This window comes from Zonotrichia leucophrys, chromosome 7 (assembly GCF_028769735.1).
Source record: "Zonotrichia leucophrys gambelii isolate GWCS_2022_RI chromosome 7, RI_Zleu_2.0, whole genome shotgun sequence".
Lineage (NCBI taxonomy): Eukaryota > Metazoa > Chordata > Aves > Passeriformes > Passerellidae > Zonotrichia > Zonotrichia leucophrys.
The window spans coordinates 37,222,588-37,240,561 of NC_088177.1; the positions used below are offsets into that span (position 1 = coordinate 37,222,588).

Here is a 17,974-nt window from a genome sequence, read left to right on the forward strand (position 1 = left end):
TTAGGATTTTTCCTCCTGAGAAGCTGGGAGGCCTCAGGAACAAAATGTAAACATTGATTATCTGCTGCTGTGCAATGCAACAGGTGCATCTGTGATTGGTCTCATGTGGTTGTTTCTAATTAATGGCCAATCACAGTCAGCTGGCTCGGACTCCGTGTCCCAGCCACAAGCCTTTGTTGTCATTCTTTGCTATTCTATTCTTATCTGGACTTCTGATGAAATCCTTTCTTCTATTCTTTTAGTATAGTTTTAATGTAATATATATAATAAAATAATAACTCAAGCCTTCTGAAACATGGAGTCAGATCCTCATCTCTTCCCTCATCCAAGAACCCCTGTGAACACGGTCACACTGGAGAGTAACAGCTTCCACTGGAATGGGGTTTTCCCCAAAAAAAAAAATCTCCTTTTTTCTTTAAAAAAATGACCATTAATGTAAAAACAGTTACTGCACAGGGGTGGCAATGCAAAGCCCAGACAGAATTTTGGGAGAAGCCCTTGATGTTCAGTTCAGAAGGGGGACACATTCCCAGCCCCAGCATGGGAGGAAGGACTGGATTTCTGACCAAAAATGGGGAGAAATAAATTCACCCTCATCCCACATCCCCCAAAACGTGCTGGCCACGTTCCCAAGGCTCTGGGGAGGGCACAGGCTGGTGAGGAGAAAAAAAAAAAGGGATTATTCATGGATCAGGGGAGGCTTCAACTCTTGCCACTCTGCCAGCACAGCCTCCTGCAGAGCTCCGGAGCCAGGGGGGAAAGCCCAGATTGGGGTAAAAAACCCAGATTTGGGTAAAAGCCCAGGGGAAAGGCATCCTGCTGGCTGCACCTGGAGCTGGCCCTCGCTGCAGCAGGGATTTTAGCTCCTGCATGGAAAAGCAGGGACAGGGAAAGGGGCTGGGCTGTGGGGACCTGCACAGGAAACCCCCTAAAGCCCCTAAAAGGAAAACCCTTAAGCCCCCTAAAGGACAAATTTAAGGTTGTGGGATCCATAGAGAGTGATCATTTCTGGGGATGGGATTTTGGGAAAAAGCACCATTCCCTCCACCAGATGATGCCTTTCCTACTCTTTTTCTTCCACTGTTTCTTTTTAAATTCATCTGAAAAGAAAAAAAAAAAAAACCATCCTTTAGGAACCTTTACACGTCCTCTGGCTGCAGCTTTCCACCAAAAGGAGCCTTTGCACTTTAAATAATCTTTCTGTGCAAAAAAATATTCCCCTCCCAGGTGAAATACCTGAAAGCTGGGGAGCAGAGGGAGGAAAGGAGGAAAGGGAGGCAAGGAAGTCCCTCAAAAAACTCAGGTTTAAAAGGAGGAGGAGAAAAATAATACGGGCACTGGGTGACACAAATATTGAGGGTTTTGGCACCAGGTTTATAGCAAAGGTTATTTACAAGTTAAACTGGACTTGAGGAGCCTGGAAGAATTAGAAATCAATGGCAAAGAGCACCTGGAACATCCCCAGCGAGCTCAGATTTCAAATTAGGAGAAAGAGTCTCTCTCTTGTCCCTTTTTTTTTCCTTTTTTTTTTCCCCTTTGCCTGTAGAGGGATTGTCTGCATGGCAACAATTTCCTCCCCCTTTCTGGCCTCTTCCCCAGAGCAGGAGCACCTGGGGACTTTGATTCCCTCTCACCATCCCCCTGATCCATCTCCTGAGGTCTCTGGAGAGCCCCAAACCTCCAGCTTCTTCCAGAGGTGTCCTGCACCACATCCAGGTGGGAAGAAGCTCCTCCTGGTTAAAAAACAGGAACAGGCCAAAAACAAGAAAATCCACGTCTGCAGAGACATGGAAATAACCCAAAAAACAACCAAAATGCTCATAGAACCTGTGAATAAAATAAAATAAAATAAAATAAAATAAAATAAAATAAAATAAAATAAAATAAAATAAAATAAAATAAGTAAAAGTTGTTTTTGGTGCAAGGGCTGAGCACACCCCAAATTTAGGGACAGCCCAAGTTCCTGTGGTGCTTTAGTCACATCTGGTAACCCAAAACCTGCCTGTAGTGGGGGGAAAGGGCATTTACCGTGCTACCTCTTAAAATATATATTTACAGGAGTCATATTGGTCTCAAACTCCATCATTTCAAAGCAGTTTCTGCAACCTGAAACCAGCCACAGCTTCCCCCACTCCTCCCCAAAGTGGTCACAACTTCTACTGCTCGTTACAAAAATTAAACTTTTATTTGTAAATGCCTAGAAAACGTGATCTCTTTTGGGATCCCTCCCCACCCCTTCGCCCTCCTGAAAGTTTTTTTTTATTTTTTCAGTAAGAAATAGTTTAACTGGATGAAAAGCCATCCCCTTCCAGATGAACTCCCATCAGGGTGGGATATGTCCTGCTGATTTCCAGTCCTGGTGGAGAACTTGCAAACTTTGGCCTCTTCAAACCCAAGGGAATGGTTTGAAGGCCAAACTTTGGCCTCTTCAAACCCAACCTCCACTTCTTCTCCTTAAAGTCAAAGGGAGAGCAGGGGGGGAAAAAAAACAGAGGGAAAAAAATTCCCAGCCAAGGAGAAGAGGACAACCACGGGCTAGATGGCAAAATCCTCGTGGTCCTGGGGGCTGAAGGCAGCAGCCCTCAGCATGTCCAAGGAGTTGACGAGGATCAGGGTGCCCGTGAGGTGCTTCCAGCGCTTGGTGATGGGGTTCTTCATCTTGTCCAGCCCCGTGTGCAGCTCCTGGATGACGTCCCTGTAGCTGTCCCCCATCTGGCTGCTCCAGGTCAGCAGGAAGTCGTACGCCGGCTTCCACATGGCCTGGGGAGAGGGGGGCACACAGGTGGGAGGGGATCAGAGCTCAGCCAGCATCCCAAAACACGCACATTCCCGGGAAAACAGCCCCCCAACACCGTCAGAGCCCTGCGCTCCTCTGAGGGGAGTGTGCTCTGGAGGAACCTCCAGAGAAACATGGAATCCCTTGGGTTGGAAAGGCCTTTAAGACCATTGGGCCCAACCATTAACCTGGTGGGCCTGTCAGTGCTGCCTCAGAGGCTGGACTCCAACACCTTGAAGGTCTTTTTCAGTTGAAAGAACTCCAGGGTCTGTGCAGAGCCAGGGGTACCTGCCCTCACCTCACTGTCTACCATGCTGCTCTTGTTGCAGTGCGGGGCCTTGTAGGCCCTTTAAGACCACTGAGCCCAGCCATTAACCTGTGGGTCTGGCTCAAAGGCTGGACTCCAACACCTTAAAGGTGTTTTCCAGCCAAGTGATTTCCAGGATCTGTGCAGAGCCAGGTGTGCCTGCCCTCACCTCACTGTCCACTGGCCTTGTAGGCCCTTTAACACCATTAAGGCCTTTAAGACCATTAGGCCCAACCATTAACCTGGTGGGTCTGGCTCAAAGGTTGGTCTCCAACACCTTGAAGGTGCTTTTCAGCTGAAAGTATTCCAGGATCTGTGGAGATCCAGGCGTGCCTGCCCTCACCTCGCTGTCCACCAAGCTGCTCTTGTCATGGTGCGGGGCCTCGTAGACACTTTAAGACCTTTGGGCCCAACCATTAACCTGATGGCCCTGGCTCAAAGGTTGGATTCCAACACCTTGCAGGTCTTTTCCAGCCAATTCCAGGATTTGTGCAGAGTTGGGTGTGCCTGCCCTCATCTCGCTGTTCACCGGCCTCATAGGCCCTTTGACACCATTAAGGCCCTTTAAGACCATTGGGCCCAACCATTAACCTGTGGGTTTGGCTCAAAGGCTGGACTCCAACAACTTGAAGGTCTTCTCCAGCCAAGAGAATTCCAGGATCTGTGCAGATCTGGGTGTGCCTGTCCTCACCTCACTGTCTACCATGCTGCTCTTGTTGCAGTGTGGGGCCTTGTAGACCCTTTAACACCATTAATGCCCTTTAACACCATTAAGGCACTTTAAGACCACTGGGACAACCATGAACCTGGTGGGTCTGGCAGTGCTGGCTCAAAGGCTGGACTCCAACACCTTGAAGGTCTTCTCCAGCCAAAAGAATTCCAGGATCTGTGCAGATCTGGGTGTGCCTGTCCTCACCTCACTGTCCACCGCCCTCGTAGGCCCTTTAAGACCATTGGGCCCAACCATTAAGCTGTGGGTCTGGCTCAAAGGTTGGACTCCAATATCTTGAAGATGTTTTCCAGCCCAGAGAATCCCAGGATCTGTGCAGATCCAGGTGGGCCGGCCCTCACCTCGCTGTCCACTGAGACACTCTTGTTGCAGTGCGGGGCCTTGTAGACCCTTTAATACCATTAAGGCTCCCCCATTAACCTGGTGGGCCTGGCAGTGCTGGCTCAAAGGCTGGACTCCAACACCTTGAAGGTGTTTTTCCCAGCTGAAAGAATTCCAGGATCTGTGCAGAGCCAGATGTGCCTGCCCTCACCTCACTGTCTACCATGCTGCTCTTGTCACAGTGCGGGGCCTTGTAGGCCCTTTAACACCATTAAGGCCCTTTAAGACCATTGGGCCCAACCATTAACCTGGTGGGTCTGCCAGTGCTGGCTCAAAGGGTGGACTCCAACACTTTGAAGACCTTTTCCAGTCCAGAGAATTCCAGGATCTGTAGAGATCCAGGCGTGCCTGCCCTCACCTCGCTGTCCACCGAGCCGCTCTTGTCGCGGTGTGGGGCCTCGTAGGCGTCCATCTGCTGCTTGGACACCTTGGCCAGCTTCTCGGCCAGCTCCCGCCAGCGCTGGGCCACCTCCACGGCTGTGGTCAGCAGCACAAAGTCCTGGATCAGCCTCACCACCAGCCCTTGGCAGTCCATCTTCAGCAGGGCCTGCAGGACAGGGGAAAAGCAAAGGCCGGGTTAGCTCCCCCCAGAGTATCCCAAAAATCCTCCTGCCTCCTTGTTAGTGACAGCTGGGGAAATGAGGCCAGCAGGCTTGGCAAGAGAATAATCCCATTAATTGAACAAAGTGCTGGACCCCTCTGGATGGGGTTTGCAGCCTGGTTCTGCAGGCAGCCCCTGCCTCCCGAGATGTCCCGGCCCCACCTTAAGCAGTTTAAATCATCCCAGGGGCTGAGGACAACAGATGCTTTTAATCAAGGGAACTAATCCAGACTCCACCCCAGAGTTGCAGGATCCTTCAGAGCTGTGGGCAAGGCACAGCCAGGACATTCTGGGATGGGACCTGGGGGGCACTCGGTGACTGAGGCCCAGGTGAAGACTCTGACACTACAGGACCACTGCTCAGCTTGGGATGCTCTTCCTCTTCTCCTCCTCGTCTTCCTGCATCACTTATTGTCCTAAAAGCTGAGATTTTCCACAAAGGGTTTTGTAGTGGAAAGAGCAAATGCATCAGTCTGGGTTTTCTAGGTAGGAATGATTTAGTCATGCAAAAAAAGGACAGAGTGGGGTTAGCTCCTGCCCTAAAGTGTCAAATTCTATTAAAATCCCCTCAGAGTGGGATGAAGCTGCAGCAGCAGAGAAGCCCCAGCGCAGACCTGGAAAAGGAAGGGTTTAATGGCAGTGTTCACTCTCAGAGGATGGGATCTGACTGCCAGGATCATCATCCCATTCCCCAGGGCTCCCACAGATTCTGGACCACAACAGTCCCAGCAGCAGCAACCCCAGACCCTGGGCAAATCCCACCCTGAACCTCAGGGGGGGCTTTGATGTTATTAAAAATGGAAATCAAGCAAAAAGACCCCACCTACTCCTTCACAGCAGCACGGGGATGGTTCTTGTGGAAATCATAAGGATAAGGTGATTCCCAAAGTGACCTTTCTGTCCCTCTGGGTCCTGACACCCCCTTCCAACACAGGGGTCTGGGAAAATCCATGTTTGGCTCAGGGGCAAAGAAGGGTTAAATCCTCCAACGGGAGACTGCACAGGGACAGTTGGGGGAGGGAAGATGGGAACATCTGAAACCACTCCAGCGATTTGCAAAGCAAATGCACGCTGATTTTCCCCCTTATCTGCTCCCAGCTCAGAGCTGAGCTGGGCTCTAATCACAGCTGCAGCCCAGCACGTGCCTGCTCCTCCAAAGTGCTGACACCGGCTTCCTGTGGGAGCCAGGGAGGCCATAAACCCCCTTGTCCAACGAGCAGGGAAAATCCAGCCAAAGGAGCACATTTGGCTTGGCAAAAAGACGTTCAGGAGCGTTTAGATCTCACACACCTGCACCAGAACTGAACCACCTCCTCTCCTACAGCCCAGGGATCAGCTCCCCTCTGGATCCAGCACCTTCTCTGGATCCTGCACCCTCTCTGGATCCAGCTTCCCCCCAGCTCCCTCTCTAGACCCAGCTCCCTCTCTGGATCCTGCAGCCCCTCTGGATCCAGCTCCCCTCTGGATCCTCCACCGTCTCTGGATCCAGCTCCCCTCTCTGGATCCAGCTCCATTCTCTGGATCCAGCTCCCCCTCTGGATCTTCCACCCTCTGGATCCAGCTCCCTCTCTGGATCCAGATCCTTCTCTGGATCCTCCACCCCCTCTGGATCCAGCTCTCCTCTGGATCCTCCACCCTCTCTGGATCCTGCTCCCCTCTGGATCCAGCTCCCTCTCTGCAGGGCCCTAAGGAAAGAGCAGGCTGAGCATCCCCAGCCCTGCCTTTCCAGGCAGCTGGATGCCAACCCCTGCACAGCCTGGCCTTTGGGGGAGCAGGATGAAGGAGCTGCTCCCATCTCCTGCCCGAGGTCAGAGGCAGTGCCTGGAGCTGGGTTCAGAAGGATGGAGCTGCAGGAGATGGATTCTGCTGCTCCAGGTGAACAACAAAGCAGCAGCAGCAGGGAAAACACCCAGGAGGGCACCTCATCAAAGAGCTGCAAAATCACTCAAAACAACAACTCTGGGAGAAATGGGTGGGTCTGGCTAACTCTGAAACCTTCTGATAGCCACAGCACCACCTGCCGTGCCCTGGCAGCTCCAGCCCCATGGGCACAGGTGACAGGACACCAGGGCATGGGATGCAAGGCAGCCAGAGGGGGAATATTACTGGAAACACGGCGAGACACCAGGATTAGCTCAGCAGACTTAATCCTCCAGTGGGATTATGCCACAATTGTTTCCATCCTCCTCCCTTGCCCTGGACAAGCCTCCCAGGATAGCTGGGTCCACTCACCGTGTCTCCATCCCTCATCACCCAGGTGTGACCTGGGCTGTGCTTTGCCAGAGCCCTTGGAAATATTTATTGTTTATTGTTTATTCCCCTGGGAGCAGCTGGGAACCGGCTGGGCCAGCCCAGCAAAGAGCAAAGAGGGTGTTTGATATTCAAATCCCAGTTCAAAGCAGAAACACCTCAACTTAAAAGGCATCCAGGGGAGGCTGAATTTACATCCCAGCTTTGAAATGCAGAATCCCATTTCCTAATGAAGGAAAGCAGCATTGTGGAGGAAAACAGCTCCCCCCTGGGACTTCCTCAAACTGGGGGATAAAGGCCCTGTGTCCCCAAGGATACCATGAGAGCCACGGGGCGAGAGGATGCTCCTGCTCAGGCTCCTGGCTCACCATCCTCTCCAGGATACAGGTCAGGTTTTGACCCAAAAAAGTTGTCTCTGTACAACTGTTCCCCAAAATAACCCTTGTTTGGGCATCAAACATCTCTCTCGCTCACTGTTTTGGCTGTCACCACCTCCAAAATCATCTTGCGTGTTTAAAATACACACTCTCAGCCTTAAATACTGATTTTTTTTGTTTACCTCATAAAGTCTTGCACTGGCTCCCATGGGGAATGATGCCCAGCTGGATCTCAGCATGCTGAGAGTGGTGAGGCCCCCCTGGTTGCTCAGAGATGTGGCTTCACATCCCTGGAAGTGTCCCAGGCCAGGCTGAACAGGGCTTGGAGCAGCCTGGGATAATGGGAGGTGTCCCTGCCCATGGCAGGGGGTGGAAAGGAATGGGCTTTAAGGTCCTTTCCAACCCAAAGCTTTGGACACCCTGACCTGCAGGACTTTAGGACAGCTCCACAGCTTTAGGAACACACCAGGGACAAGCAGAAACTCTTGGCAGGAGCCAGGCAGCAGCACATGGATACCTGGATACCGCGAGTCAGAGCAAACAAAACAACGGGAGGGGAAAAAAAAATATCCCAAGCTCATCTCCTGTGTGACCTTTACAAGCTGCCTGGAGAAGAACAAGCTCAGAGTTTCCTCCCCACAGCTCCCTGCTGCCGTGCCAGGGGCCGTTCCCAGCAGAGCCGTGTTTTTCCCAACAGCAGAGTCTGTTGGAGGGATGATAAATGAGAGTCTCTCTGACAAGCAGGGAGGGAGAAAAGCTGTGTCTCAGGGCAGGTCTCACCCCACGGGCCAGGCACCAGGGGCAATGAAATCTTCTTGAATCCATGCCCAGCTTTTTTATCCAAGCCATCCATGTGCTGCCTGCTTCCAAGGGGCAGAGAGGAGGCAGGGAGAGCTTTCCCTCTGTGCTGAGCAACCACATGCCCCCCAGTTACCTTCACACTCCAGTGCTGGTGTCTGATTAGAGGAGTAGTAATTAAAGGCAGATTACTGATTAACCAGTCATCATGACCAGGCTTTTCCTTGCTTGGCTGCTGGTGCACGACTCTGCCACTGGCGCTTTGTGTACTCAACACTGATAATCCTGCTTCTGCTTCTGCCTTCCCAGCCCTTCTGAGGGGAGACAACCAACTTTCTTTCAGCTGAAATGGCCACGCTGCAGCTTAGTGCAGCTGGCTCCCCTTGCCAGAAAGCCAGTCCATTTGTTACAAATAAAATCAGATTTGAACACAATAAAATCCATTACTGCTCCATTGCCATCCCCTGAAACATCATTATTTTCTTCTTTCAACAGGCTCAATCTAATTTCTCCATAGGCTAAGGAGGATTTGACGGCAGCCAGGGGTTTTGGAGGCAGCATCACGTTCCACCAAGAAGGGAGCTCATCCTTGATCCGCAGGCTCAGCCTCACAGAGAGCAGGATTAGACAAACAAGGAGAATAAAACCTGCCCTGGGACTCTGCTCTCCTGACAGCCACAGGGGAGCAGGATGTTTTCCTGCACCTCCCAGCCCTCCCCTGGAGTCAGCAGCTCCCTGAGCCTTATCTTTCCCTTTGTCTCCTTGTGAGGATTCTCCATGACCTACAGGATGCCTGGGATCCCTGAAAACAATGGGGAGAGATAAAAGCAACACCTATGGGGTTTGCAAACAGGTAAAGCAAACAGTCCCGGGAGCATCCAGCAAGAGCAGCACGGATTTCATCCCAACAATCATTGAGCCTGATGATTAAAGGAGAAAACCCTCCCTTGGGGGGGAAACAGGGGGGGTTTTCCAATCCTGGGTGAGGAAAGGGTCACTGATGGCCAGGAGAACCCTGCAACAGGAGCAGTGTTGGTGGCACGACCTGAAAGCTGAAAGTCAGAGCTGAAATGTCGCCCCACAGGCCCCAGAGTGGTACCCGGGCACAGGGAACTCTCCAGACAACATTTCCATGAGTAACAATGGATTCCATACTCTCCGTAACACCTTCTACTCAATCCTTAAATTCCCCTCTTCTCCCTAAAAGGAATGTGGGAACTGAACTCCTCCACTCAGCCCCAGCCCCCTTTTGCCGTAATTTCATTTTGCCAAGCAAGGCCACCGCTATTCCTTAATCCAATTGACATTTTAAACCATGCTCTTCTCCATAACTCAGTTACTCTGCTCCTGTGGGACAGCACGGAACCGGAGAGAGCTGCAAATCTCTCCCAGACACTTTGCCCTGTATTTTCTTTGGCTCACTTCCTATTAAGTGCTAGAAAGGATCGTGGAGATGATATTTTGTGAGGGATTTACTTGCTAACGGCATCCTAGGAATACTGGCAGGCAGCACTTCTCCCAGATTCCTTTCAGGACATGGAGCAAGTCACACATTTCCGTTTGTAACGTATAAAACATCCCAGCTCACAGGTGCCACTCAAAAACAAGGCTCCCCATCCCTCAAAGTGTTCCAGGCCAGGTTGAACAGGGCTTGGAGCAGCCTGGGACAGTGGAAGGTGTCCCTGCCCATGGCAAGGGGTGGGACTGGATGAGCTTTGAGGTTTCTTTCAACCCAGGCCATTGTGTGATTCTGGAATTCCAAACACCTTAGCGCATCCCTCATTATTGCCATGATCCTGCTAAACCAAGATCCCACCCACCACAGGGCTGGACTCCCACCTGGCCAGTGCCCAGCAGTCCTCAGAAGACATTCAAGGTGGATTTCACGCCCCAAAGACTGAATTAGGGAAGTGCCACCTCCCCTGATGCCTCTGCAAAGCCAGGAACGAAGCCCCCCTTCGCCAGGCCTCAGACTCACCGTCATCAGCTCCTTCTGGAAGGACTTCCTCTCCTTGTTCTCCACGCTGTTGCAGTCCTCCTTCAGCTTCTCCAGCACGGAGGCCACCCTCTCCGGCTCGCTGTCCAGCTCCGCCCGGCAGAAGAAGGAGAGCGGCAGGTTCAGGTAGCCCAGGGCGTCGGCGAAGGAGCGCCAGCTGCTGAGGTTCTCCATCAGCAGAGTCCTCACCGAGGCGTAGATGTAGGTCAGGAACTTGCAGGGCCTCAGGATCTGCTCCAGCAGCAGGCTGGTGGTGAGGTCCGGCCCGGAGAAGTAGCTGGGTTTGACCTTGCCCACCACCAGCACGTTTTTGGTGTGCACGAGGCCGACCTTGCCCTGGTAGTAGCCGATGTACCACTCCTTGGTCCACAGCTGCCCTTTCAACCTGATCTTCTCCTCGCTGAGGAGGGCGATGACGTCTCCCTTCTTGTACTCCAGCAAGTAGTGGTTCTTGCTCTGCCTCACCACCGTCTTCAGCAGCTTCCCGTACTTGAGGCTCAACACCGGCCGGTCCTGAAAAACCGGATACTTGGCGGTGGCAGCCAGCGGGGAGAGGATGATCTTCCCCACCTCGTTCTTCTTCAGGAACCGCCTCTGCCCCGTGGGTTTGATGGCGCTCTTTGGCGGCGGCTGCGGCGTCTGGACGCAGAACTGGGTGAGGATGGCATCCTGGTCATCCTTGACCTGTATCCTCAGCGTGAAGTCCGACAGCTCGTTGGGGTCGTGGGAGGAGATGGGGAAGATGAGGCGGCTGACCTTGCCCAGCTTCATCTGGAAGCCTCGCACGATCTTGGCCTGCTCGCTGGCCTTCACCTCGTAGTTGGTCATGTTGGAGAACATGCAGAGCTTGAGGTCCTGGGGCCGGGACAGGGAGAATTGGTGCTTGCCCCAGAGCTGCAGGGCGACGGGAGCTGGGCTGTGGCACTGCCTGGTGACCTCATTGACCAGCAGGGTCTTGGGGGCGCACTCGTGGCCGAACATGGCCACCACGGTCTTGAAGGAAGGGTGGATGTGCTTGGGGCCGTAGACGCCCACCGTGATCCTCTTGCTGATGTAATCCCACACGGTGTAAGGGTAGAGGATGTTCTGGCCCTGCGCCACGGCCGCGATGTACATGCAGGGCTCCAGGTTCTCCAGCTGCACCTGGATGGTGTCCCCGTAGGAGTAGCTCAGCTGCAATGGCGTGTAGGGCCCCTCCTTCATGTCGCTGCGCAGGCACTGCAGCCCCACCAAGCTCTTGCTCACCGCGTCACTCTTGATCTCCGCCGACACCTTCATCTCCAGGATGATGAAGGTCTTCACCTCCATGTTGCTGAGCTTGATCTGCAACACGGGGCTGATGGTGCTGCACTTGTCACTGTTGAGCTCCAGCGGCGGGTCCAGCATGGCCTTCATGGAGATCTGCTGCGTCTCGCCGGGGCACACGTGGCCCTCGGGCACGTGGATGCTGATGTTGGTGTCGGGCAGCTGCACGGCCCCGCCGGAGCTGTCCAGCTTGCACACGATGTTGGTCTCCACCGGCTGCGTCTGACCCCAGCCGGGATTCTGGCCAAGCAAATCCAAGTCGTGGCAAGACCGAGCCAGCTTCCTGTGGTTCAGCCACGCTGTCCTAAAATCCTCCCTGCTCTGGAACTGCTCAGGGGTGGGGGACTTCAAACCGCTGAAGAAACCTGACGATGCTGGCGCGTCCGACTTGGCCTGGAGGACAGACAGCTCAGACAAGCTGTAGGAGCGTTTGCTTCGGAAGAAGGGGTTGTCCCTCCTCACGGGCTGCTCCACATCCAGCCTGTTGGTGGAGGGAAACTCATCAAAAAGATTCCCCAGGCTGCTGTTGGCAGCTGAAGTGGGGAGAGCCGCCGTGGGAGCCGCCGTATCAAAGAGCAACAAATCCACAGCCACGCTGGAGTCGGACTCTTTGTCCGAGCTGGGCGCCGCTTGCGCATTCCCGTTCAGGAATGGGTTGGTGTGCACTCCGTTCAGGAAGGGGTTGTTGTGGTAGGATTTGGCAGAGTTTCTCTTCCCTTCAGTCCACTCCCCGAGCAGGTCCAGCTCCTTGACGCCCTCGTCGGGGCTCTCCAGCAGGCTGTCGATGACGCCGCTGTCGGTGAGCGAGGAGTTGCGGTGGCCGACGGGCTGCACGTAGGAGGAGGGGATGTAGCCCATCTCCGTGGTGTTGTGGGCGTACCACCACTCCCCTCCCGACGTGTCCAGCACGTACAGGTGGTCCCCCTTGGAGAACTTGAGCGTGGTGAAGTTGGTGGGGCAGTAGTCCTTGATCGCCACCACTTCCTTGGCGTTCCCGAAGGACGTGGGGTTGTCCACCAGCAAGGCACTGGGAGAAGGCACTGAGGAGGCAAGGAGGAGACAGCACTGTGAGAGATGCTCAGCAGAGCCACCACTGACCTGGAAGCCTTTATTCCAGGTCACCATTCCACACTGTTCTAAGTGATGAAGGTGGTTTTGGGATCACTGAATCATTAAAGTTGGAAAAGGCCTCCAAGACCATCAAATCCAACCATTAACCCAGCACTGCCAGGTTCACCACTAAGCCATGTCCCCAAGTGCCACATCTATGTGTTTTCTGAACACTTGCAGGTCCACTGATTCCCTGGGCAACCTCTCAAGCCTGCAGGTATTTTTCTCCACAATTTTTTCAAGAAAACTCCACTACTTCTGGTACATTCACACCTCTCTTCCCCAAAGGGTTCATCCAAACCCAAGATAACTCTCCCTACAGGCTAAGAACCCTCTTGCTCTGCTGTAACCCCTCTCCTGCACATCTGAAACATGCCCAGAGCAGCTGTGGCTGCCCTTGAATCCCTGGAAGTGTTCCAGGCCAGGCTGATGGGGCTTGGAGTAACCTGGGCTAGGGGAACATGTCTTCTGCTTTCAGGTCCCTCCCAAATCAAACCAATCTGTGGTTCTGAAGGTTACCCAGGTTGAACCCTCACGGAATCTCACACCTCCCTCCCACACTGCTGTTCTGGTTCTGGCAGCATCTCCAAACCCCATTCAGAAGTGCCAGTGGAAGAGTTTTCTGCTAGAGAATCCCAATTTACATCCAGGCTGGGCTGAGCCTACACTGCCACCCTATTTATTGGCTTTGGTCTCATTTTCAGGACGTGTTTCTGTAAAAAGCACTAAAAACAAGCTGCAGATGATGCCACATCAATGGTTAAATGTGTGCTGCCTCCCCAGAGAGTCTGAGGAAAACAAGGAAAGCTGGATTTTCACCAACAGGGAGCTGCAAGGGAACTGGGACAGCACCTGCTTCAACAGAGCTCTGTGGGAGGAAAAGGGAGTTTAGAAAACACAGGAAGCCCTTAAAATCCCAGAGACAAAGGGATGGGAGCTCAGAATGCACATCCCTGCAGCCTCCACTCACAGGCTGGCAGCACTTCTCACTTCCCACAATAAAAAGGGAAGACACAGCTGAGCAAAGAGAGGCCTTTAAATATAGCCTGGGGGGCTGAGTATTCCAAGGAGAAGAGTTTTGTACACATCCTCTGCCAGCAGGCAAAGGTGTAGGGGCATTCATCCAGTGGGAAACTGCACAGAAACTCCAAACTGGAATTCTTTTGGCAGCCTGCTAGGTTGGAAGCTGCTGTTAACTCAGTCATGCTGCAGGATGGAGCATTTTTGGTGCTAGATCAGACAGGAAAGTGGCTATTCCCTTGTCCCTCCAGCTGGGCATGCAGGGGTTAACAGGGATGTGCTGAAACCCCTGGGATAAGAGGAGCAATTCCTGGTTTTGCATTAAAACCCATCTAATTTGCAGCAAGTGTTTGATGTTCAGGTGCTACACCTGCAAAAACAATCTCCTTTGTGCGTGTTTACTCTCAAGGCCCTCAGCAGCTCTCCAGCTTCCACCTGGAGCTTTTCCTTGGGACGCTCTCCTGCCAGGGGAGCAGCAATTCCCCTCCCACCTGACCGCAGCATAAAAGGAAAACACAGCAGGGGAAAAAAAAAAGCAATAAAAGCTGAAAAAAAACCCCAAAAAAGGATTATTGGAGGAGCAAGCTGCAGGCTCCCAGCGCTGGGGAGAGGGAATCACTTTTGTCACCACCTTGTTGGTGTCACCAAGGCTTCCCAGGGGTGGGGATGGGCCTGGAATGAGAAGGGGGGGGCATGCCCACACATTTTTTGAGCCCTGCAAGAGGGTGGGGATGGTCTGGAATGAGGGGTAGGGGGGGGGGATGCCCAGGCACCTTTTCAGCCCTCACATGAGATGGGGATGGGGCTGGATGAGGAGGAGGGGGATGCCCAGGCACCTTTCCAGCCCTCCAAAGGGATGGGAGATGGCCTGGAATGAGGAAGGGGGATGCCCAGGCACCTTTGGAGCCCTCCCAGAGGATGGGAATGGGCTGGAGTGAGGAGGGGGGGATGCCCAGGCACTTTTCCAGCCCTCCCAGGGATGGAGATGGGCCTGGAATGAGGAGAGAATGAGGCACAGGCACCTTCTGAAACCTTCTAGGTGGTGAAGATGACCTGGAATGAGGAGGGGGTGATGCCCAGGCACCTTTGGAGCCCTTCTAGGGGGTGGGGATGGCCTGGAGTGAGGAGGGAGTGATGTCCAGGCACCTTTGGAGCCCTCCCAGGGGATGGGCCTGGAGTGAGGAAGGGGATGATTCCCAGGCACCTTCTGAGCCCTTCTAGGGGTGGGGATGGCCTGGAATGAGGAGGGGGGATGCCCAGGCACCTTTGGAGCCTTCCCAGGGATGGAGATGTGTCGGATCTCAAGATCTCAGTCCTAAGATGCTGAGCCTCCGAGACCACCTTGGGGGGCTCGGGAGTCCTGGAATGTTGCCAGAAGTGTCTGGTAGCTGGACTTTAACCCTACACAGGAGACGACAAGGATGAGGGCTTCACCGGGTGAAGGGTGAAAAGATTAGCTAATTAGAGGGTGAGACACAGGGTTTAGGATTTATGTACAGGGGGGTTTAGAGGAGTAAGATGGAGGAATTGGGGTGTGTCCTGTCCTTCTTCTTCTTCCTCTTCTCCTCCATCTTCTTTGGCCACGGTGGCACCTTTGGATTGGTTATTACTAAGAGTACACCGAGTTATAAGAATAGATGGTATTGGGGAAAAATGATAAATATTGTACACGTAACAAAGGGTATAAAGATACGTGGCTGCCCGGGAGGGCAGAGAGTGTGCCCATGGCTGGCTGCTGAGCAGATCTTTGTTCGGCTGAAAGAACATCTTTTAGATAAACAATTAATAAACATAAAAACCAGAAAGAAGAACTGAAGCCTCTTCTCGTCCTTCGATACGCGGGCTGCCCCAAGGCCACCCCGGGCCTTTTCAGGCCCCTCAAACAGCCGAGATAAACCGGACAGAGATGGGCCTGGAGTGAGGAGTGGGGGATGCCCAGGCACCCTTCCAGCCCTCATAGGGGATGGGCCTAGATGAGGAGGGGGGATGACCAGACACCTTTTGAGCTCTTCCAGGGGTGAGGATGGGCCTGAAATGAGGAGAGAGTGATGCCCAGGCACCTTCAGAGCCCTCCCAAGGGATGGGCCTGGAATGAGGAAAGGGGGGATGCCCAGACACCTTTGGAGCCCTCTCAGGAGGTGAGGATGGGCCTGGAATGACAAGGAGGGGATGCCCAGGCACTTTTTGAGCCATTCTAGGTGGTGGGGATGGCCTGGAATGAGGAAGCGGGGGGTGCCCAGCCACCTTTGGAGCCCTTCTAAGGGTGGGGATGGCCTGGATGAGGAGGGGAGGATGCCCAGGCACCTTTTGAGCCCTCCCAGGGGTTTCGGATTGCCCTGGATGAGGAAGGGGATGATTCCCAGGCACCTTTGGAGCCCTCCCAGAGGATGAGGATGGGCCTGGCATGAGGAGGGGAGATGCTCAGGGAGCTTTTGAGCCCTGGAGTGAGGATGGGGACGGCCTGGCTGAGGAAGGAGGTGATGCCCAGGCACCTTCTGAGCCCTCCCAGGGGTGGAGATGGGCCTGGATGAGGATGGGGTGATGCCCAGACACCTTTGGAACCCTCCCATGGGTGAGGATGGGCCTGGAATGAGAAGGAGGGGATGCCCAGACACTCTTCCAGCCCTCACAGGAGGTGGGGATGGCCTGGAGTGATGAGGGAGCGATGTCCAGGCACCTTTTGAGCCCTTCTAGGTGGTGGGGATGGCCTGGAATGAGGAGGAGGCATGCCCAGACACTCTTCCAGCCCTCCCAGAGGATGAGGATGGGTTGGAGTGAGGAAGGGGACGATTCCCAGGCACCTTTGACGTCGCAGAGGGCGCTCTCGGCCGCGAAGGCCTCGCCCAGGTCGATGAGGGCGCCCTCGGAGCGGCAGCGCGGGAGCCCTCCCGAGTTGGCCGCCCGGATCCTCTGCGCTGCCATCGCCGCTCCCGGCGGGCCCTACATGGCCATGGCCCCTCTGCCGCCGACGGGGAGCCCGCTGTCACCTCGGGGAACCAGCCTGGGGACACAGACAGAGGCCAGGCTGTTAGAAAGGTACCCCATGGCACCCAGGCGCTGATCCCAATGGAGGAGAGCCTGTCCTGCTCTCCTTACCCCATCCTGGAACACAACCTGGATGCTCCAGGGACCCCTGGACAGCCTGGGCCTGCACCATGAGGGACACAACCCCACCGAAGCAGCCCTCTGACCTTTAGGAGATTTTTGGGAATATTCTGCTTCCAGGACTGTAAATTGGTCCTTCTCCCTATTTCCCAAGCATTTTCAGGTTGTTGTACCACAATTATAAAAGCACCAAGCACCAGGCTGCTGTGGGAGCAGAAAGACCCACAGGACTGGGCTTTTTTTCTGTTCACATCCTTCTCTCCCACTGCAGCATCTCCTAGGATGGGGACCGGCTCTTCCCACTTGCTCTCCCCTCACCCAGCCAACCAGGCACAGCAACATCCCTTGCTGCACTGAGTACGACAAAAATAAAAGAAAAAATAAGGAAAAAATCAATTTTTCTCTCTTTTTTTCCCAGAAACACTTGCAGAGCCCCTGTGGAAGAGTAGCTGGATGAGCCCAGTGGAGCTGAGAGGAAAAGGAGCCCGTTCCCACAGGACACTCCGACCACCAACGTGGTGGCTGATGCAAGCATGGGCAAGAGCTCCCCTGACGTCACCTGTGTCCTCTGCAGCTGGGACAGGGGCCAGATGGGCCAGGACGAGCAGGAGAGGCTGAAGGCACGGCTGGAGCACAGCCTGAGCCATGAGTTGCTACTCCAGGTTTGCACCAGGGAGCAGGAACGCTGTCTGGCATAGCTGGGACCATCCTGGAAATTCTGGATTCAGCCCCTGCCTCCTGCTCCCTCAGAGCTGCCACAAAACTACAGCCTGGCTGCAAAACACCAGCAGGTCCTAACCATAAAAGTTTTAATTAGAAGTTATATCCAAATCCCTTGTTTTACAAAGGGATTTTCATCCACTCCTAATGCTGCTCTTCCTTTCTCCCCCTCCCATGCAATTTTTTTTTCTCTTTTCCTCCCTCTGCTTGAAAATGAAATCCAACAGAAAACAACAGCCAGACCCAAATTCCTGGGGTGGGAATACAGAGCTGATGTCTCCTCAGGCACTGTGAGGGGGAGCAGCAATTCCTGAAGGATTCGGTGCCCTTTTCTGGAATGCAGCAAGAGGAAATTTTGCAGGGGGAGAGCCTGAACAGGAGATACTCCAGCCTGCTTGAAACGCTTCCCAAGCCATCCCCAGGGCTGGTATGCCAGGAATGTGGCTGGCTGGGAGGGATGCACAGAGCCAGAAAAGGGAAGGGAGAACTTGTGTGCAA

General features: G+C 53.8%; 1 protein-coding gene across 1 annotated transcript in view; it reads right to left on the bottom strand.

Annotated features, from left to right (window-relative positions):
* Nucleotides 1–2,155: 2,155 nt before the first annotated feature.
* SH3BP4 (SH3 domain binding protein 4) overlaps nucleotides 2,156–17,974 on the bottom strand; it is a 35,621-nt gene continuing 19,802 nt past the window's right edge. The window contains exons 2-5 of the mRNA XM_064718001.1: nucleotides 16,453–16,652; nucleotides 10,199–12,561; nucleotides 4,553–4,741; nucleotides 2,156–2,760 (exon numbers count right to left, since the gene is read on the bottom strand). Of these exons, the coding sequence (XP_064574071.1) occupies nucleotides 2,536–2,760; nucleotides 4,553–4,741; nucleotides 10,199–12,561; nucleotides 16,453–16,573 (2,898 nt within the window). The 5' untranslated portion in view covers nucleotides 16,574–16,652 and the 3' untranslated portion in view covers nucleotides 2,156–2,535. The remainder of the gene's footprint in view (nucleotides 2,761–4,552; nucleotides 4,742–10,198; nucleotides 12,562–16,452; nucleotides 16,653–17,974) is intronic.